General features: G+C 37.9%; 4 protein-coding genes across 8 annotated transcripts; 1 reads left to right on the forward strand and 3 right to left on the reverse strand.

Moving 5' to 3' along the window:
- On the forward strand, positions 376-1,493 carry LOC109718199 (cyclin-dependent protein kinase inhibitor SMR4-like). The gene has a single exon (XM_020244281.1). The coding sequence runs from the start codon at positions 500-502 to the stop codon at positions 737-739; it is 240 nt and encodes a 79-aa protein (XP_020099870.1). The 5' UTR covers positions 376-499; the 3' UTR covers positions 740-1,493.
- LOC109718203 (dnaJ homolog subfamily B member 8-like) lies at positions 1,687-4,674 on the reverse strand. Of its 3 annotated transcripts, none has more exons than XM_020244284.1 (5): positions 3,848-4,674; positions 3,139-3,295; positions 2,669-2,701; positions 2,449-2,543; positions 1,687-2,151 (listed from the first exon to the last, which is right to left on the reverse strand). In XM_020244284.1, exons 1-5 carry the CDS (start codon positions 4,349-4,351, stop codon positions 1,915-1,917), a joined length of 1,026 nt encoding a protein of 341 aa, XP_020099873.1. In that variant the 5' UTR covers positions 4,352-4,674; the 3' UTR covers positions 1,687-1,914. The 3 variants fall into 3 exon arrangements, with proteins under 3 accessions (XP_020099873.1, XP_020099874.1, XP_020099876.1); XM_020244287.1 differs by having other exon boundaries at positions 2,013-2,282; XM_020244285.1 differs by lacking the exon at positions 2,669-2,701 and having other exon boundaries at positions 3,848-4,667.
- On the reverse strand, positions 4,899-8,967 carry LOC109718202. The gene is made up of 6 exons (XM_020244283.1): positions 8,748-8,967; positions 8,136-8,278; positions 7,414-7,464; positions 7,059-7,280; positions 6,575-6,677; positions 4,899-5,635 (listed from the first exon to the last, which is right to left on the reverse strand). Exons 1-6 carry the CDS (start codon positions 8,831-8,833, stop codon positions 5,107-5,109), a joined length of 1,134 nt encoding a protein of 377 aa, XP_020099872.1. The 5' UTR covers positions 8,834-8,967; the 3' UTR covers positions 4,899-5,106.
- LOC109718200 (pumilio homolog 2-like) lies at positions 9,154-21,719 on the reverse strand. 3 transcript variants are annotated; one of them, XR_002218396.1, is made up of 11 exons: positions 21,424-21,719; positions 20,963-21,308; positions 15,405-16,300; positions 15,108-15,249; positions 14,921-15,028; positions 14,197-14,409; positions 13,711-13,821; positions 11,739-11,933; positions 10,632-10,806; positions 9,800-9,887; positions 9,154-9,355 (listed from the first exon to the last, which is right to left on the reverse strand). XR_002218396.1 is itself a non-coding variant. In XM_020244282.1 (10 exons), the coding sequence occupies exons 2-10, from the start codon at positions 21,254-21,256 to the stop codon at positions 9,856-9,858; spliced, it is 2,166 nt and encodes a 721-aa protein (XP_020099871.1). In that variant the 5' UTR covers positions 21,257-21,308; positions 21,424-21,719; the 3' UTR covers positions 9,394-9,855. The 3 variants fall into 3 exon arrangements, 1 of the variants encoding a protein (XP_020099871.1); XR_002218395.1 differs by having other exon boundaries at positions 9,154-9,358; XM_020244282.1 differs by lacking the exon at positions 9,154-9,355 and having other exon boundaries at positions 9,394-9,887.

The raw sequence follows: 21,869 nt of genomic DNA on the forward strand, positions 1-21,869 counted from the left end.
ATAAAATTGAGTTCTATACTTTTAAAACTACCAAATTCTGCTTATAAATTTTTAATTTTTAGATAAAAATTTATAAATTGGAATAATAATAGCCTCTCTCTGTATATTATATATATATATATATATATATATATATATAATATATATATATATATAGAGGCTTTTCTTGTAACATCAAACTAAAATGAGTGGGCCAAAATATATAACTAGAGAAGAGCTATTACTAAAATTTTGCGCATATAACCCTTATAAAAGACACACAGGTGTCCCAATTTTGTACGGTGTGTTCGTTGTTTCCAAATCTGATCGTGCTAGGAGCAAGGATGACGTGGCAGACACTTGATGTCTCGTAGCTTCCACGGTAGGCTACACAGCTCCGTATTTATACCCCTCTCGATCCTTCTCGTCCCAATTCCCTCCCATCCCTCTTTTCGAAATCTGAGAGAGAGAGAGAGAGAGAGATTTAGAGAGATTGCGAGAGAGAGAGAGAGGGAGAGCAATGGAGAGACCAGAGATAGAGATGGAGGAGATGGAGGAGGTGGAGGGGTGGGAGACGCCGAAGAGGGCGGAGTGCCGGATCCCGGCGGTGCTCCCCTGCCCGCCGCCGCCGGCGAGGAAGAGGGCGTCGGCGGTGGGGGTGGGGCGGCGGAGGGATCCGCCGAAGAACGGATACTTCCACCCGCCGGATCTCGAGGCGCTCTTCGCTGCGGCGCCGCCGCGGAGAGAGGCGTGCGCTTGATCCGCTCCACCACCACCACCGCGAAAACCGGCGCATACTCATGTACGTATATACACACGGTGAGAACCTTCCTTGTAGATGTATAGAAGTACTTCATGCTGTTGTAGGATTACGAACACGGATGATTAGGGATCAGATAGATTAGTTAAGGGTTTTTTTTAGGGTTTTGGGGCGACCGGGGGGGAGCACTTAACTACCACCGCTCTATCTCTTTTGGCCTAACTCATGTAATATCTCAATCTTTGACGCAAATGGGGAATGCCGTGTTAATTGGTAGCTTTGTTTTTATTCCCTTGTTTGATTTTTTTTATTATTTTCTGTTGAATCTCGTTTCCGGTGGCTACACATCCTTGTTTTTTTTTTTTTTTTTTTAGAAAAAAAAAATAAAATCAAGTTTAAACCGAGTAATGGGAGAAGGAACCTCTTGTTGTTTTCAAACTAAGCGAAGCACTCGATTATTTGCTTTGGAATGGGGGGGGGGTGTGTGTGAGAAAGAGGTTGATTCCATTTCCGTCGTTATCGTGACGTCAGCAATACGCTCATCAAGCAGAGGAATCGCGCTGCTTCTACTCGAACTTTAATGTATTTATATTTATTTATGTAAAATTTTTAAATTATGCGTGTACTTGAAAAAGCAACGCACGAGGCAACAGTAGTTTTTTAGTATACTTTTTGCCAATCAAATGTTGCGTATTAGAATGTACATCAATTGCATCTCAGCACATTAATGATTTTTCGAATCTCATTTCGAGTGAAACTTTATATAGACTTTTGCACGATAGCAAAGTTGTGTGTAAATGAATTACTAAGCCTTATCACCTGGAGTGACATCACTCGAGCACCATCTCCGAAGCTACAATTATCTCTTATTTTTGACATCTATCTATCAACTATTACACTAGAAAGAGAATTACAAATACAATTACATATAAATGGAAGNAAAAAAAAAAAAAAAAACATCCGGCTTCGCCGAACACCCAGGCCAGTGCATAAGGAAAGTTAGAAAGTTAACGGCGGAAACTGAAAAAAAAAAGAAGCAAATCTAAAATGTTTGTGCTTTTCATGCTCTGAAAGTGACTCTACAAGATGAATGCGTAACTTCACAAGTAGAGGATACTCTTTTCCTCTGATTCGCAGTGCATCACTGATGAGGAAATGCTCCTCAAGCCATAGCATTACAGTCCCAGTTCCTTCTTCAGTTGAGCAAGAGCAGCTTCAATCTCATCGATGCTATCCTCAATGCTGCTCCTCTTGCTTCCTTCCTGTTGAGAATTATCGCTTCCGCTCTCCTCCTCAGGCTTGGTGAACCGTTTTTCCTTAAAATACCCGTCACCGCTGCTCTCTTCTGCGAAACTCGAGTCGCTGATGTTGAGCTCCTTCTCAAGAAATTCGACAAACTCCTCGCCAATATCCTAAAGTGAGAAAGCAAATTCTACTTTGAGAATACATGTGTTGTTGAATAATGTCAATTTGTCCCTCTTTACATTGTGGTATAATTCCCCTCCTCAAGTTTTAAATCCCACACTTTATCTACCCCATTGGCCTACAGCAAAGAAAATAGATATTGCAGATCAAAGCTTAAGAGGTAATATAAGGTTTCCTGTAATTTAGCTAGTGTTTTTTTCGCCCAAATTAGTTAGGTAAAAAGAAAAATTAACACAAGTTTTCTGATTAAGCAAATAATACTTTTAACAAAATTACTAACTTACAGCCAACTCTTCCCACAGGCTTTTGGGTTTCTCTTGTGAATTTATGTCCGCTTCCCAGTTCTGAAATTCTGCTTGTAGATCTCGAAAGAAGTCCGCTGAAACATCAAACATTTTATTGCTTCAATACATTAAAAAAAAAAAAAAAGGAGCCTCGCGGACTTAAGATTATGGAGAAAAAAGCTGTTGGCCTTATAGTTTCCCTCAGGAGAGCCAATGCTACCTATTGATATCTGAATATCCCTCAAAAAATTACCTGCAGAATAAATGGGTTATATAAGGACTTTAAAAGGTGCTTCGTGAATGATTTATCCGACAAATTAGATTAGTTAGTAATTAAACTTTCATTGCTTGATGACAAAATCACAGAAAAGGTTGAAGTAGTCACCTACTATATAAACTATCATATAATAACATCATTACTTTCTCTATGTTCGAATACATTCCTGCAGATTCTGAATTTTCATACGCGGCCTTCAAATACTCACAGAAAAAGCCTCTCTATGAAAAATATTTTGAAATAACATGCGTTGGATGACTCTCTAAGTTAAGATAACGAGTTTTGTCATAAAAAATATGCGGAACACCAACTTGTGCAAATGGGGATAGGTAAATCAATACTTTTGTAGAGATAAATAAGTAAACCGCTTTTTTAACTTCAAATATAAAATTTCAGAAAGGCAAGATCTGTACCAAGTCCGTAGAATTCCTCCTCCAGCACACTTGATTTGTTCTTTTCAGCGTTTCTTGAAAAATCCGCGCCATTATTTGCGAACTTGGATCGTGATCCCGAATTTGTTAGAGTATTATATGCGTGCTTGATTCGCATGAATTTTTCTTGAGCATTTGGCTATGGAAAAACGAACAGAAGCAATGAACAAAAGCAAACAAGTATAACAACCAAGAGAACATCTTTTTAGTAACGTATTATCTCCATAAGATCGAAAGTAAAAGAATAAAAATAAAAATAGAGAACCCAATTAAATGCAAAACTGTAGACTTGTAAAAGTAGTGCAACTGTAGTAGAGTAAGGATGTGTTACATCTTAGTTGTGTTTATAAAATTATGCCCAAAACTTGATGTGTTACATCCTTTTTTTATTAACGTATTGTCTCTTTTTGGCTTTCCTCTATAATAAATACTTCATGGGAAATATTTCTCTGCCTTAAAAAGAGTAATTTTGCACTGTAGTAGAGTAAGGATGTGTTACATCTTGATTGTTTATAAAATTATGCCCAGAAGTAGTTGGAATGCATAAATTTCACAAATTCTAAGGCAACTAATCAACAAACTCGTCCAGAAATAAGCATTCAAACTCCAAATGATCATCTCAAACAAGTGAAAAAAAAGGATCAAATCAGGAGGGTTGATCATTGGGAAAAAAAAAAAACTTCGGGTTTACCTCCTTGTTGACATCAGGATGGTATTTGAGGGCGAGTTTTCGATAAGCGCTCTTAATCTCCTGGAGACTCGCGGAGGGCGACACACCCAACACCTCGTACGGAGTCTCCCGGCGACTCGCCCGCGGCTGCGCGGCTGCGGCGGCGCCGCCCCTCCTCCGCCGCCGCCGCGACTCCTCCACCCTCGTCACCGCCTCGCGGCCCCACCACGCTAGGGTTCCCCGGCGCGCGGAGAAGAAGGGGGCGGCGGAGGGGATCTGGGGGAGGAGGCGGGGACAGAGAGAGGGCGCGGGCGCGGAGGGGAGGAGTAGGGTTAGGGTTAAGGAGGGGGAGTGGTGGTGGCGGTGGTGGTGGTGATGGGGAACGGAGAGGAAGGAGGAGGAGGCGCCATTCATATCGTTCGTTATAATTCGGAGCGGCTCATCCTCGCAATGGATGAGCCACGCGAGCGAGTGAAATGTGGTTGTTATGTGGTGTAGTACTGTAGTGTGCTCTAGAAGCAACATTTTGCTCTATCTTATATGACCAAATTATCTTGTCCTTCGATGACACAGAGCGTGGAGCGCATAAAAGCGTAGCATCTATGATAAGTTTCTTTTTCACTAGTTTCTCATCAGGAGAAACTCTAGAAACTCTTCCCTGTAATAATCCAACAATCAAACATACACATCCCTAAATAAAATTTAACAGAACAAAAAAAAATCTGTACTTATCAAATTTGAAGTACCAAACTTTTAAAGGATCGAACTCCGGCGCGACAACAGAGTGTTTAACATCACGACATCCATTTCAAAATGGAACACCCAACAGCCGGCTGCAGTAGCTTATGACTAGACTCCAAACAATTTGACGAAAAAAAAAAAAAAAGGCTGAAATTTTGTCATCCATCAGCAGATCACCTGCTTGCTGAAATTATACCTAAGCATTCGTATGTAAAAAAAATTAGCTGTTTCACGGATTTTCTAAAAAGGTAAGGTGAAGGATCTTACCTATAGTTAGAAATTGCCGAATAAGAAATTTAGTCACAATATTTGCTACTCGAAGATGCTTTCGTAGACCAAAAACTCATTTTTAACTTCCCCCGACCACTCTTATTTGAGAAGGGTAGGGAGAGCTCGAGAAACTTCAAACAGGGCACAACACAGTTCAAAGTACAATATTAGTAAAAAGTGGAACTGCACCTAACTACCATATTTATCCATATAGATACAACTGATTTGCCTCACAGCAATCTCCTTTTCTCCCACTGATGGATATAGTTCTAGGAGCCAGAGTTCCCACCATTATTAGCAGGGCCAAGAAGTAATGGCTTCTGCTGCTTCTCATCTGTGGAGCTCGAAGCTGCTGCCAATGCGCGCATTGCCGGTTCGAAAAGCTTCCCCGCAACATCCGGTGGGGGTTGGGAAGCGTCTTCTCCAGGAAGAACGAGAAGGCCCTTCGCTCGAAGAGAAGACGGCTCATTATAGCATGCATTCCAAAGGGAGTCAACAAGCTGCCTCTCCTCGCGGGCTGCTTCTAGGTCATCGCGGGCCATCTCACCGATCCCCGCAATACGGCCCTCGAGGACCTGTCTCAGCTTCTCTTCATCAGCTTCAGGAAATGTGCTTTCGCTACCACCTGATTTTGCATCCCTAGCCAGCTCAAGAAGCCCCCTCAAGGAGGCTTCTCGGACAGCCGGATCATCACTCGATGCGAGGTGTATCATAAGTCGGGGAAACCCTAGTTCAGTGATGAGTTTGTGGTCTGAACTGTTCTCGCGTAGAAGGTATTGGATCAGATTGAGAGCCTTCCTGATATATAAATTAACATGGTTTTTAGCACAAGTGCAAAGATAAAAAGTCGAAAATGGGAAAGGCTACTTCAGAATAAACCCAAATTATTGTTGATGGATCGGCCATGCACTAAACCACTCGTAAGATGTCACACATATAAAACAAACTCAACCACAATATTCTAGGGTACATTCTGATGCACACGTAGAATTTCTTGTATAAGAAAGTATGAAGCTTCATTAGTGCTAACTACAAGATTGTTGGTCTTCGTCATTTATCTTAATCATTTTGGTTCCAAGGTTTTCTACGCTGTTTGTTGTTGCATAAAATGTGAACCTTTAATCCACTGCAATGTCTTATTTTCCCAATATTTAAAAGGGTTCGACTTCTTTTTCATTATAATCCTAGCTGCACAACAAATTAATGGCGATATATAATAAACTTGGGAGGTAATCAATTGATTGAGCTATGCAACCTAGCAAGAAGGACAACATGAAACAAAACTTAAAAGTTCAGCGATTCCAAGGGCTAAAGCAAACATTAGCTACAAACAACGCAAGTTAGCCATCTATTGTATCATCATATTAGTAGACTGATACATACAATAAAAACATAGTAGAGAAGTGACAAAAGCTGTTGGACCGGTCATCATATTACTTCACTTGGCCAAGCCAAAGGTTATGCAGTAGTGTTGTTTGACTAGAGCTGTTTGAAAAAGCACATATAGATTTTATATTTAAATCCCCATCCCGAGAGCTATAGAGTAGGATCAAAAGCTTCAAGTTGGAGCTTTTGTTTTCGCAGCCCAGAAAATCACTTTAGCTTCTTACTATAGGAAAAAGTTCAAGCTTTTTGTTTGCCAAGAGAAGAGCCTAGCATAATGCATTTTGAGTAGAGAAGCTATTCCAAAATCTAGGATATAATTCGGCTTCCAAAGTGGAAGAGAGAAAGACGTACCTTTGAAATCTAACATCTTCTGAACCGAGCGCGTCCTTTAATGCTGCATAACCATTTGCCAAGCGAAAAGCAGCAATTCCCGGCTTGTTACCTCGAATCAATGCTGAATATTGCAAGAGAAAATTCGATTTCAATAAATATTTCAAAAATCTAATGAAGTAAAGATAGTCCACAATACACACTAAATAGTGAATGACAAATAGCTGCCTGCACTAGTTGCACGAAATCAGCTGTGCACCACCTTGTGATCCTCCCCCTATTCGGTCTCAAACTTCCATTCCACCATCCAAAAGAAAATAATTTCAAGTCAGAAAAGGTTGCAATCCACTGAACAGTGGGGATTAAAATATGAGACAGGACGGAGGCCAGATAGTCATTGAGCTGTTCATGACAGATATGGTGAACCGAGTGCAAGTAACCAAGCGCAAGCAATAACTTTCTTTCACCTACTGAATATTTTAATAATATAAGGATAGTTACTTACATGATATTGCCCCAAGGGCTTTTGTCCTCACAGTTACATCAGGGTCTGAGGCAAAATTTGCCATCAGTGGTTCGAACCCGTTAGCTTCCATCACAAGCTGTTGACTCTTTGGGTTGTTCTGAACAATCGTAGTCACAACTTCTGCTGCCTTCGACCGGATTCTATCATGAGAGTTTTTCAAGTAACCGAGAAGAGGAACTAAACCACCAATTGAGTGTAAATCTGTTGAATTACAAGTTACAATTTTGGTGAAGGATGTATTATAGCCTCAAAGGACTAAATTTCGAATTGAACCTCAATTTAGAACATAACAACCGACAATAACCAAGTAACAGAAGAATGTAAGTCAACTCACCATTAGCCATGTCAATGGATTCCACATGCTCTTGTAGCTCATCCAACATATCTGCGGAGTACCCAAAAAACATAGATAAAAAAAAACGACAGGAAAAAAAGGTACAACAGGAAGCTTATGTTGCATAAGCGCATAACAATGTAATACTCCAAAGAAAGCTGCACATCTATATCTTGTATATCCTCAAAGTCCAACATAATTAAACTATCATATCTTGTACGCAAGTATTCCCATGGTGCTCAAAAACATGCTCTCTCCTAAAATGCAAGCACAGACAGCTTGTGGCCTGGAGTTAAAAATCAGATGAAGATACTAATGTCTTGTTCAGTTACATTTAACTCATATTTAATCTAATTAAAGAGGCAAGAAACAGAAGATTGTTTGCAATCTATGCAGATATAGGATTTGAAATGTGAGTGCGAGTACTATGTACATCACTATGGACAATCCAACTATGTTGAAAAAATATGAAGAAAAACACAAGAGAAGTCTACCAAAGAAAAGAAGAAAGTAAGAGACGACATTCAGCCACTTGGAGCAATTGGAAGAAAACTAATCTAATTAATACAGCTGCTCTATTTAGTATCTGTCAGCCTAAAAACAATATCTCCAATATCCTACAACTCTAAAAGCAACCTGCTTCAACCCAATTGTTCGAATGACAGGGGCAAAGTTCAATAACAAGAATTAAATGGTCAAACTCTACGGAAAGAAAAGGTTACCTTCAATATTTTCTGGAGTAACACCCTGCGCCTGAAGAACATCCTCAGGAGTCTTCATGACAAGTGTGATCTCCTTCATCCTCTTCACGACATCCACTGTCTGCGCCTGCATCGCTTCCATAAACCACTTCCTTTCCTCCTCACTAAAAAAGCAAATGAGTAAAAGAAATTAATAAAAAGGTAAAGTACAATGCTTGACTTGCAATTCAATTTCATCCTCATAGTTACAATTATAGCAATATCATCTAATGCATTATTAGGCTTCACTAACATAAACTTCGCGAACAAAACCAAGATCAAAATTCTAATTTTAATCAAACTTGAGTGACTAACTTTGTAATCAATCCCCCAAAAGTCCGTTATTAATTCATTCTATCAGCAATTCATCGCAAACAACACCAAAATCCAAACTTCTCCTATGCCTTCAAACAACATGGATCCAAAACTTCTCTAACATCAAAACCCCTAGGGCAAAAAGAAAAATCTAATAGGAGTACCAATTCTAAGCCGCATTGAACCCCATGGAGAGCACACGAAGAGGTAAAGAGATTAAGATCTAAAATATAACCAAAAATAAAAGGACTTCAACAGGAAAAGAATTCAGTGAAGTACCTGAGATTGCGCGAGGGCTTGGTTCCATCAGAGTGAGCGAGGCTCCACTTGAGCAAACCCTCCCAATCCAATCCGTCGTTCGCCATTGGCTTCTACACGCTAAGAAGAGGGGATCGAACGATATACGAATCAATGGAGGAGCACTGCGAAACCCTAATTGCGATTTCGAAGGAAACAGAGAATCGCGCGGTAAAATAAACTAATGAAGCAGTGGGGATTAGGGTTCTCTAGATAATCGGAGAGACCGAGAGAGATCGAGCGGGTTCGAGATAGCTCTTTCCGTTGATTACGTCTGATGAAGATCGGACGGATCAGGCCGCGCCAGATCGGATCAACGCCGTCGCTTTCCAAAGAATGCAGTAAGCGAGAGAGAGAATAACGGCGAGAGTTATCGGCCCTGTGATGGGGATCAAACGGTTGGTAATCCATCAGCTGTATACAAATTCCCTGAATGACGTGCGGTTGATCCTGTCCGTCCATCTCTTCAAATTGAAGTCGGCGAACTGAAGTATCTCGTCACCGACTTTGGACACGGTTTGCAACAGAGAGTGCTTCGCAGCCGACTTCGTTTGAAACCGAGTTGGTTCCGCATGGCCTCGATATGCAACCTACTGAATTCATAGCAGTAACTTTTTAAATTAGCAAATTCAAAAGCCCTACATTGGAGCTCATACTTAGAAAGCTTAATCATTTCTGCTTCTTGCTGCAGCAAAATTTGAAGCTGATCTGTTTGCTAAAACTAAAATGCACAAACGAAGAAAACATAGTCGAACTGAAAAAGTTTCCGACTGAAGAAGTACTGAGACTAGGTTTGAAATATCAAATACATTTGATCCAAATCTGAACAACTGCAGCATGGTAGAAACAAACTGAAACTGGAGAAATAACTGGATCAATTAGCACGAAAATACAGTACTATTCAGTCGCTCATATTTTCATAGTTCTTACCATCACTTTACAGCCTTAAGACGCCTTAGTTTGCATAATTTGCTACAAATTAAGAACCACATTATGTACAAGTTTAAACAAGCTTATTTCCAAATAGCTTTTACCAGCCGTAATCAAGGGAGAAGCCTTCGTCAGCTGTACACTTCCACTTTGATGCCATCTAAGAAGCATTTGACGCCCCACGTCTCCTTTCTGCAAATCATACATCGAAATAGGAATCATATGTACGATTTTCCATCTAGTTCTTTACTGAGAAATATAGACCAAGGGCCTACTCCACCCACTTTATGTGGAAGTGTTGTTCGAGTATAACTGCTTAAAAAAGTTGTAACATCTTTTTCATTGAAAACTTCAACAATAGATTATTATTATAACAGAAGCAGATGATTCCAAACTCTTTTTTCTTTGGATGCTCAATAGCTCATCAGCTTTCTGCTACAGTTTGTGTTTTCCGAACGCCCAGTTGCTATTCTTCATAGTAAAGAAGTTGCTCTAAAAGCCAGGTTGTGTGAAGTTACAATTTTTTTCCAAAAACTTACGCTAATAAAGAATAGCGTTTTAATCATTTACAGTCAACATTGCCCCTCCATCTGACTAGATGTTGACTACCAGCGAACCACATGATAAAGGAGAGAAAATTACATGAAACAAGGAGCCTCGAAAGATCCGAGCTAAGGATATACTGCTTTGACACCATATGATATAACAAATTTCTTTTTTTTCTGGAAGCATATCCCAGTAGTCTGGTGTTTTAATCATGGGGAAATTGCATACAGGCCAAAGACGCCTGTGGTGGCCCGCTCTAAAGCAGTTTTATATTTTAAGTACCATTGAAACAAATTTTGGAATATAACAGTAGCTTTTCCTTTCCTTGCTTAGAAGATGATGGCTAAATTACCAAATATGAAGAACATATAGATGACAAGTACAGCTTACCCCCAGTTGCGATGAGTTCCTCTACACGGGAGACTATATGCTTTCCATAAGTAAGTTCCTTAAGTGCATTTAAGTGGGCTTTTATTCGTGAGAGGATCAGCTCGCGTTGCTGATCATTGCACGTCTCTAAAACTTTCTGCACAACATAGTTACCAAACTGGTCCGTCATCATTTCCTGCGAACGACATTAACAAAAGTATGAGTTCAATTAAAATGCTCTATAGTTTTACATAATAATCTATTTATTGTGAACATACACTAGATTCATATTTTCAAAATCAATGGAGAAGTTCTCATCAAATCGCAATCAAGCTATTTTTCAGCTTTCTGAAACAATAACTCAGACTTCTTAATGCGTTTGCACTTTCTCATTTGTCTAAAATTAATAAGTAGTACGAGCTTCAGATGTAGGAAACTGATACAGAGAGAACAGAATATAGGATTCATCAGTATGAAGGTATAGTTCTGCAGTATTTCAGTTAGCCTGGAAAAATTAATTACACCCAAATGCAAAAAGCACATGAGTAATAAAGGACATGCAGGACTCTTGGGTTCATATGAGTTTTAATTGAATATAACATTCTATGTTGTGTCTAAGAACTCTCAAAAAATTCAATCACACCAAGAACTTTCTCTAAGGTATCATATGCTTTCTGTAAATATACCAACAGATTATATTTCAGTGAAAATTTCAACATGCTTATTTAGAAGGCATCTTGTCATAGAACTACAATTAAGCAGCAATTTTAACGCTCTATTACCAATTTCAACTGCATATATTAGATAACTAAAAATAGGCACACATTGTTGTAAATATGTTGCAGTCATCTTAGTTAATTTTTGATACATGTACAGCATAAATCTAAGAAAAAACAGCAAAGACATATTAGTCAAAAAAATTTGGGATCAGAACTTTTATGTCTATAAAAGCATTTCTCAGGGATACATTACCTCAACAGTAAATAAAGTCAAATAAAAGGTAATCATAGTCATCTTGTCAATAATCTGCTCCAGGCCACTTACACTCTTACTAGCCACTGAGGGCGCATATATAACAATATAATGATAGTAGTGTTAGAAAATGTGTCTAAAGATGAAAGCACCGACCTTAAGAGGCTCATTCGCATCAGTGGTGCCTAGAATCACATTTATCAGAATTTGGCGGTCCTCAGGCCCACTACAAAGTAAGCATTTCTCGATGACATTTGAAGCGAACTTCTCTTTGCTCATCTCAACTATCTGCCCAGCTAATTTCCTGATGATGAAAGATTGCACGTCTCGATTTCCATTCTCCAAAACATACTGTGAAAAAATATATATTAGAATCTGAATATGTACAAAGTTCTGTCATGTATATCGTAACAACCTCGCAGAACATTTTGGCTAAGAACTAAAAAGGATAACAACAAATTAGGCCCAGAAGTTTGACCCAATTTCAATTTCATCCTCATGGTTTCATTTAATTTAATCCCTGTTAAGTTTGTTCTGGATTTCAATTTTATCCTTAGGCTCCGTTTGGTTCGGGGTTAAGTAAGAACTAGTTATTCCAGAAATAGGGTTAAGTTCAGGGTTAAGGTGGGGTTAGAGTAATTTTATGTTTGCTTGAGAATTGGGTTTAGTCCAGGTATAGATAAAATAGTGTTTGGTTGGAGTAGGTGGGATAATAAGAATAGTGGGTTATTATAAATAGAAAATAATAATTTTGCCCCAATTTTTATATTAGAATTTAAATTTAAATTTAAATTTTAAATAATTAAAAAATAATTTAAAATTTAAAATTTAAAATTAAAATTTTTATTTTTAAATCTCAAATNAAAATTTAAAATTTAAAATTAAAATCTATATTTTTAAATCTCAAATTAAAAAATTTAAAGTTACAAATATAAAATATCAAATTTAAAATTTAAATAATTAAAAATAATAATTTTTTAAAAAATTAAATTTTAAAAAATAAATTTTAAAAAATAAATATTAATTTTAAAATTAAAATATATAATTTTTTAAAATTTTAAATTTTAAAAATAAAATTTATATTTATATTAAAAAATTAAATAGGGGTGGGATTAAGTTAATCCCACCCCTATTCCTGGGGCGGGGTGGGACCCCCCAAATTGGGTGTTTGGAAATAACTTCGGGGTTAAGGGGTTATTCCCCTCCTTAACCCCGAACCAAATGGTGGCTTATAATTTCATTTCTAATATTTGGTCTCTAAATAAATATTTAAGCCTGATATCTGTATCATCCCCAAACCCAAAGTTTCAATTTGAATAAAGCAAAAGCCTAATGATGGCAATATGCAACCTTTTTTAGAAATTCACCAAAATTATTATGTAGGACAAACTTGAGGACGAAATTGTTGCAATTGAAACTAATGAAAATGAAATTGATTATGTAGGACAAACTTGAGGACGAAATTGTTGCAATTGAAACTAATGAAAATGAAATTAAATCGAAGGTCAAACTTTACGGAGCATATTTTTAATTAGCAACAGCTAAAGTACGACTGCATTAGCTCCAAAAAAAAAAGATCGTATAATAAGAGAACTTATTATCGGCCTCTAAGGACTAGCTGGAGCTTCTGTATAGTGCTATTTGCATTGAGCTTTTCTATCAAGGACTAACAGATTTTTCACTTAGATATACTCCAACAGCTTCTCATGATGGCAAAAGCAAAAGCTACAGATTTTTGGCATTATTTTTGAGGGTTTGAAATTTTGAATTATGAAAGTTCTAAGCACATTCAATCTATATCATTCAATGTGCTTTATTCTGACACAAGGAAAAGCGTTAAATTAAAGTGGTCATGAAATGAAATTGTAAATAGCTGACAAAAAGATTAGTATAGGTGAATCACAAGTAGTCCTATATTCATAAGNTTGAAATTTTGAATTATGAAAGTTCTAAGCACATTCAATCTATATCATTCAATGTGCTTTATTCTGACACAAGGAAAAGCGTTAAATTAAAGTGGTCATGAAATGAAATTGTAAATAGCTGACAAAAAGGTTAGTATAGGTGAATCACAAGTAGTCCTATATTCATAAGAAACGAAAGAAAAAAAAAGAAAACTCTTACACACCTGAACAACATAATTTCCATACTGGTGGTTCGCCAATAGACAAACAGACTTCAAAATTTCTCTCATCAAGATTTGCTGAGTTTTAAGATCATCACAGTATTCCAGTATTTTCTGAATCAACAAAAGTACGATGTCGACCTCCATGAGAAAAAATATTGGAACATTTGCTTCTACTCCAATAAAAGTTATCTCATCCCTGCAAAATCTGAAATGTCGGTATGCCTTATAAAACAAACCTTTATTACTCTTCGAAATGTTATTAGTACTAAAAAATGTTTATTACTGCAAAAACAGATTTTCCCCAATTTAAGGGTATTTTTATAAGAAACTGCATACTTGAGGAACATATATGAAAATTCAGATTTTACAGGGATACTTGCATAAATAGATAATTTGCAGGTTTGTACTAGTAAAAGCCCCAAAAATATTTGTGCTTAAAAAATATCCTAACATGGAGCATAAATGGCAGGGAAAAGGGTGAAGGACCTTAATGACATGGCATCCATATTGATCAATGCACATCGGAACAACTTTATCGTAGAAACATGAGATAATAAACTGAATCATATGATGTGGCAAGCACTCAACACATTTCTGAACGACATGGCTTCCATTTTGGTCATTTACACATTCCATGACATGGCCATCGAGTTCCATAGCCAATTTTAATTTCACTTCCAGATCGACAACATCAAGTGCCTGTTGCAGTATTTACTCAGTGTATGGTGATTTGCATCAAAATATTCCAATCCACCAAATATATGATTATGCGAGTAGAACTAAGAGAAAACTATACAAACGTTATTAGCAGAAGATATGTATATATACTAGATTCTTCTAAGGTATCTCGATGTAATAATGGGATAGAAAAATGCAAGAGGCCTGAGGCCCATGAATTAGTAAGTGCTAAACTGAAGAAAACCCCATAGAATATCATAGTTTTCACTTTGCCCTTGGAATGTTGCAACCCATTACCACCCACAAGTGTTCCAATAAGTGATACTATCAGTTTGCTGTAAGTAAATGGAAAAATAGAAAAATGTAGGTTCTAGAATTTCAGGGATCCAATGGAGTATCGCGATATTTATGGAGGTTTTCTGCAATTTCTTCATTGCAAGATATCATTCTATGCTTTAACAGCAAATAGATGATATTGTGCTTTTTGATGCATCTAAATTTTGTATAGTTCAAAGATCAGATGCAGAATTACCGTCTGAACCACTCGGCAGCCATATGTGTTGAAGCTGAGACGCAACACATTTCCATGTATAAGGCTAGTTAACTCCTTTATTTGAGCTGGATTTCCATAGTCAAAGAACTGATGCAAGGAAACAAAGAGAAAACATAATCTGGTAGTTCATGCTAAACACACGCGCACATAGAGAGAGAGGCCAAACCTTCTGGACCACATAATTTCCAAATGCATCATTCATCAGAGAGAAAGCATGAGGCAAGACTTCTTCAAATACACAATCTCTTTCTTCAGCACTTGCTGTGTCGAGCTTCTGCTGAATAAAACGGCTGCCTAGCTGGTCAACACTGCACGTTAAAACACAATATTAGTAAGAATGTAAACGGCATAAAATAAGAAAGTTTATAAATGCCTCCGGTGTACTGATCTTGGTTTTATACCACAAATAGCAAAAATAACAGCATTAAAAGGAAAGTACTTCAGACTCGCAATTTTCATGTACCTGAACACAACAATATGACCGAAAATATCAGAGAGATGAAATATTCTGTTTCTGTTGTTCTTGAATTCCTCTAGAAGTGGTGGAACATACTCTGGGTTTTTTGAAAGTGGCCTCTCATACTGCTTTTGCAGTCCCTTGGCCCCAACTACTTTGCAAGAAGTGCTTCCCCGAGAAGCAATTTGGAGTGAAGGATTACTACAACATGCTTCAGCTTGTGCTATGCAGTCGACTGCCTTCAAGTACAATATCAAAAGTGGGTCGGCTTTGGATTGATACCGGAGCCGATTAAGATATTCTAGTTCTCTTGCATTTAAGGTTGGTGGAGTAAAAATGCCTTCGAACATACGGAAACTAAAAGATGCAATAGAAGTTGGAACAGCTGCATCGTCATACAAAACAGACAAATTTCGGGGACCATTACGGAAAGATTGTCTTAGATCTCCTGAATCTTTTGAGTCAAAGTTCTCCAATAAAGAATGTTTCTTGGTATGGTTTTGCCCATCTTTTGAGTCACAAACAAAATTGTGATCATCATTTATTTTTCCTTGAAGCTTTACTTGGGGAATTTTCTTACCATTTAATACACCAAAAGTCGACAAGTTAATGCCAGATAAAGAAGCTAAAAATTCATCAGATTTAGCATTACTTGAGGAGGCATTTTTTCCTTGAAGCTTCAGTTGAGGAATTTTCTCACCATGTAATACACCGGAAGCCGATGAGTTAATGCCAGATAAGGAAGCTAAAAACTCATCAGATTTAGCATCACTTGAGGAGGCGTTATTGGAGGATGGTGAACTAATTACATTCTTCTCAGGGGTACTAATTGTAAAACCTGCTAAGTAATGATGACCAGGTACCCAAACAGATGAAGTGTGACATGGTGGTTCAGTTATAGTCTGAAATGATGTTTGAAAAAAAAATGGTGTGTCAGTAATGGAAATTATACAGAGTACAATGCAGCATCAAGTTAAAAGGCAAATTCAAGAAAAGGCAAATAAATTGGAGATATTTTTAGCGCAGCAAATGAACACTGAAGCTTCAAGCAGTCGCAATTTCTGTACGTAGGCTCACTACTTGTTATTTATTATGCATGCAAAAAGAATAGCGAATGGTGAGCCAACGGTTGGAATAACGACTAGAGTATTTGATAAAGGCTTTAATAGGAAAGCAAATTAAAACTGATCTTGATTTCAAGTACAACCTCTTAGATACTAAATATTTATAACACAATATTAATTCCAAAAAAAGAAGTACAGACACAGAGACACATGAATGGAAATGCAAATTACAATTGAGCATTGAAGTAAAAAAATTAACAATTGTAGTAATGATGAGTGAATGCTGCTGTTTTGAGGCATAAATTATATCCCATGTCTTCTGACATGATTTACTGCCTGTTTTGCCAATGAGACACTCTTGTCATTTATATAAAACTGAGAAAAATTTCTACATCTTCCTGTTTTAGTACTTAAATAAGAGATTACTTCATTTCTCCAATAAGAGTGGTACTTTGGCAAATTTTGGTGCAAGCAATTGACCTAAATTAAATCTGCAGAGAGAGAAGAGAGGTAAAGCAAATAATATAACCAACTTATGCAGCTCGGACAACAACCTATATATACAAATTACGACAAACTGAGGCATGGCATACTAAATCTACATGTATATAGTTCAAATGCATGATAGTAAGCAGCTTACACCTGTGTTTATTACATGCCGTGCAAGCTACATAGGGTTATGGTCTGTGCAGGACGCTAAAGTGACTGAATCTGCATATGCAGGCGCAAATATGGTGACACAGGTCCATGTGTCATATCTTAGAATAGTGTCAACAATATATCTGTAGTACTCTATAATATCTAGGTCCAATGCAGATCGTGATAAGAAGCAATCTTTATTACTGGCTGTTGAAAGACAAATTATACATCTTGTTTAGTTTATAACATGATTACCTTGAGAACACTCAAGTTCGTCAAACACTTCAACTGGTCCATAGACAGTTCAACCTAATGACGTCATTGTGCCATCACATTGAGACATTAAGATAGCTTCCTAGTTTCCTTATGAAGACAGAGAACCAGAAAAAGACAATGTCAATCATACTGGTGTAAGAATTTTATTTTATGTTTGGATTTGTCTTGAGATAGTGGATCCATCCTGCTCCACATTGCAGCATTACATATTTGGAGAAAAAGTTGAAGGGGAAGCTTTTTAGAGGTCTATGATGGTAGCAAATGGCTTGGGCCAATGCTCTTCAAGGGTTAGAAGTTGGAGGCCCCGCAATACGGACCATCGCGATATTTGTGAGCTTTTCTTTAACCTATTAAGATTTGTTATTAGAGACATCTATACCCCTTTTCGTTATGATCAATGATATGAGAGCATCGGTGTATATAGGGACTAAAGTTTCTTAGAATCTACCTATTTTCGTACACAACTATTAGAGCATCGGTGTATATGGGGGCTAAAATTTCATAGAATCTACCTATTTTCATACACAACTAGTGATTGCCGCAAAATATTTCCTCTATCTTTGTCATTAGACTTAGCCATCAAAGCTGTCCAATGTGAATGAAATTGTGTTCCTTGCTTTCTTCACTTTTCTCTTCATCATCTTTGGTGTTTATGTCTGACGTACTTAATTTTTAGGGCCAATAAATGAATAAAATCAACAAACCATAATGATTCTTGAATAACTATATTAACCTTAATGAAGACCACGAATGCATGCAATTATCATATTCAATAAACAAAAGTACGTAAGAAGTCTCACCACATGTGTAGGTTACAAGGATGTTAATAGGATTCTTAAAAATAAAGGCATGTGATATAATGCAAGGGACCAACCACAAAATATCCACCGTCAATGTTATGCTAATAGTCTGCCTATCACAAAATAGATTTCTGTGAGGATATTGGAGCACACGATAATTCATTTAGAATCGTGTAGAGTTGGATTTTCTCTTAGGATTTTGGTTCTTAATAGTGACCCTCTCATCTTTCTTCGATCATAATTCATGAGCAAACGTTCCAATGTATAGTGTTAGAGAAGAAATAAGAGAGTATTCTTGCCTCTATAATAGGAAGATGTTTGAGCAAGAATTGTCGTGCCACTGGCACTGGGTACTGGGGTGTGCCATCAGCATGGCATGACACACTTGCACGACTCAGCATACACTATTTTATATGTCAACACGAGTGGCATGGGCTTATCAACATAAGTGGCACGGATGCCAGGCGCCAGTTGTGCCAGACCTTGCTGACTGGCACAAGAATCCTTATGTTTGATAATAGACAACTTGATAGAATCAAATTTTCCTAGAGAATTTAAAGTCAAATTACTAAACATATTTGTAACATCATGCATGAGTCATAATGATAGGAAAAAGCACTTAGTCATGCACGGATGAATAAGTTGTCATAGGCAAATTGACTATGCAAAGGAGTCAGCCTCGAAAGGTTTGATTGGTTGGAGTGGGAGATCCGATCAATCTATGCCGGTCGAGTATGCATAAAAAATTCGTGCTCTTCGTAATCAATAGAATACATAAAAAGTCTGAATGAAGAAACTTCTTAGTAATCAATGTAACACATAAAAAAATCCAAAAGAAGGATTACCAAATCATCTGTGTCAGTAGGAACGAAGCACTTATGTGCTAATGGCTTGTAGGCACATTATAGGAGAGTGCCATGATAACTTCTATGCTGGAATGTAGCATAGCACGTCCCACCTAAAATACTTTGTATTTTTCTTTCTTCTATGTTAACACCTATGCATACCATCATCATGTACATGCATGAAAATACTGAGCCAGTGCCTGAATGGCATGAGGTGTGCCACTCAAAGTTTTCAATAAGGTCTTAATAATGTAATCATGAAATGTATTTTTTTTTCTAATATTCTAGAATTGTTTTTTAACTAGAATCAACCAAATCGGTGCAAGGAATCTTTACAAAGTTGATTAGAAAAATGAATCCTGACAAAACAAAACTCTCCTAAAGAACTTCCAACATTATAAACTGGTAATAGGAGATTAATCGCCAATTAAGTGATAGCATGAGACAGAGTACAATTTGACACCACCCAGCTAATCTACGAAAAGGGGCCTGCTGGACTTGTATTTCTAGCCATTTTGCTATTTCTTGGCAACAAGCAAATTGGAATCGAGTCTAGTGTACGCTAGTTTGCTTTTTGATGCTTTGTAGGCAATTTCAAGTTTGGTAAATTTACTATTGCCTCATGTATGGAAATATTTTTCATATCCTTCACCATTGAGAGCACATTCTCTTTCCTGATATCATTCTTCTCCATCATCTCTTCATTGTCTTCAAACAGAGGAAGAAGTTTCTCTTTCAACCGCAAAAAAAGTTGTGGGATCTTCAACCTAAATGAAGGCCCCAAAAATTAAAAGAAGAGGCTCATAAGAGAGTTAAGAACAATAGCTTCTTTTAAAGCTCTCATTGGCTAGATGCGCTTTTCATACCACCTTTCCTTCCTCTTGTGTTATTCTCAATTTCCAAAGTTCAATCCAGGAAGACTATGATGAGATCATGAGATGATAGATAACTCATCTATCGACCATTGCAAAACACTTTCTATAACAACCCTAGAAACACTGGCATCAAGTATGCCCAAAAAAGGATACACTGAACTTGCCTTTGAGGTAACTGCGTCCCAAAAGCCCTTCTCATGTGTTGTCATGCATCTAAAAATCACCAAATTCCGTACTGGCACGGCGCCATCAATGCAACAAAAATTGCCAATCAGCATGACTATGGATATAGGCACGTACTATCTATTCCACGCGTCAAAAGGAGCTACATGGTTTAGAAATAATATTGTAAATAGCACATACTATCTATTCCACGCGTCAAATGGAGCTACATGGTTTACAAATAGTATTGTAAATAACAGAAATCTCTGTTCCGACGCCCCAATTCACATGCAGCTCAATGTTTTCTTGTATTCCACAAAGATTATCTTCTCATCCTTCTGTCACAAATTGATCTCCAACAATCAGAATATTAATGTAGCCTTACTTTTCTATGACCCTCAAGTAGTCAATCAGATCGTTGGAGTCGATCAGGACCCGCAACAGAAAATCAGAAACAACTTGTTACAGGGTCATGTGAAGAATCAGGGTGCAAAAAGAACCTCCCTGATATTGCTAGGTAATGAAATATTAAGTACATACCTTTTTTTGTCAAATAGTTCTAGTACTAATCTTATATAGTTATATGGAAAGCTTCGACCACTGTGATCATATTAATAGCATATAAAAGTGAAGCAATTATATGATGCTGAGCCCTTGTTATTCTTCTTCTTCTTCGTCTTCTTCTTCTTCTTATCAAATAGAGGAACACTCCTTTTCAATTTGGAAATTCTCTCCTATGCAGTAGTTCTGAGCCTCCAATACAAATTTAAAAGCAAAAAAATAAATGACACAGGGACTAAGCCGCAATATCTTGGATAACTACAGGGACTATCCATCCATACATTGTAATTTGTATTATAACACCAACAAATAATTATTAATTAATTCCACTAAAAAAATTACCTGCAAAATATCAGTAGAGCTCTGCAACCTCTCCACCTCCTCTGCACTGTTCTTCGGCCTCCTCCCATCTCCAATCACCCCCAACCTCGACCTCCTCCCCGTGGGCCCTTCGATGGGCCTCCCCGTGGGCCCCTCGATGGGCCTCTCCGTGGGCACCTCGGTGGGGCCCCGTTGGCCCAACGTGGGCCTCCTATCCCCAATCACCCCCAGAGACCGCCGCGTGGCGGCGGCGGCGGGCCCCACGTTCACCGTCGGCGAGGCGGAGCCGCTCAGGCATGCGTTGGGCATCGACATTGTGCTCTTATTGAACACTGAAACCCTAGAAATTTACGAACCCTAAATCAACCTGCGTCGGAAAATTGGGGAAATTATAGATCGAATTAGACCGAAATTTAGTAGAATTATACGCTCGGAGCACCGGAAACTCTTGATTAAACAGGTTTTCTTCAGTAAAATCGAACCTTTCCGAAATTGAAGTAGCGACTAAACAAGTTCCCAAATCGAAGTAAGCTCAAAAGTTGAGCTCGAATACTGAGCTCAGCGATTGGTAATTTCGAAACCTTTAAACGCCGAGCGGATCGAACGAGCTCAAATTCTCATCGCCGCGAGAGAGATCGGAGCGAGGAGGCGCCTTTTTTTGACGCGATCGACGATTATCATTCCCCCATTTGCGACGAGGAAGAGAGCTCTCTTAATGGCGAACGGAGAGAGAGAGAGAGAGAGAGAGAGAGAGGTAGCAGTAGTAGTGTGAAGAAGAAGAGTGGAAGAAGAGACGAAGTATAGAGTGAGAAGGGAAGAGAGAAAGAGAGAGAGAGGCTTGAAATTAGTATCTGCACCGGGTGTATCGCTATGTCCAATGCACCACATGCAATAGGTAGTCAATTTTAGATAAATATGTACGTAACTT

This window comes from Ananas comosus, linkage group 12 (genome assembly GCF_001540865.1).
Source record: "Ananas comosus cultivar F153 linkage group 12, ASM154086v1, whole genome shotgun sequence".
Lineage (NCBI taxonomy): Eukaryota > Viridiplantae > Streptophyta > Magnoliopsida > Poales > Bromeliaceae > Ananas > Ananas comosus.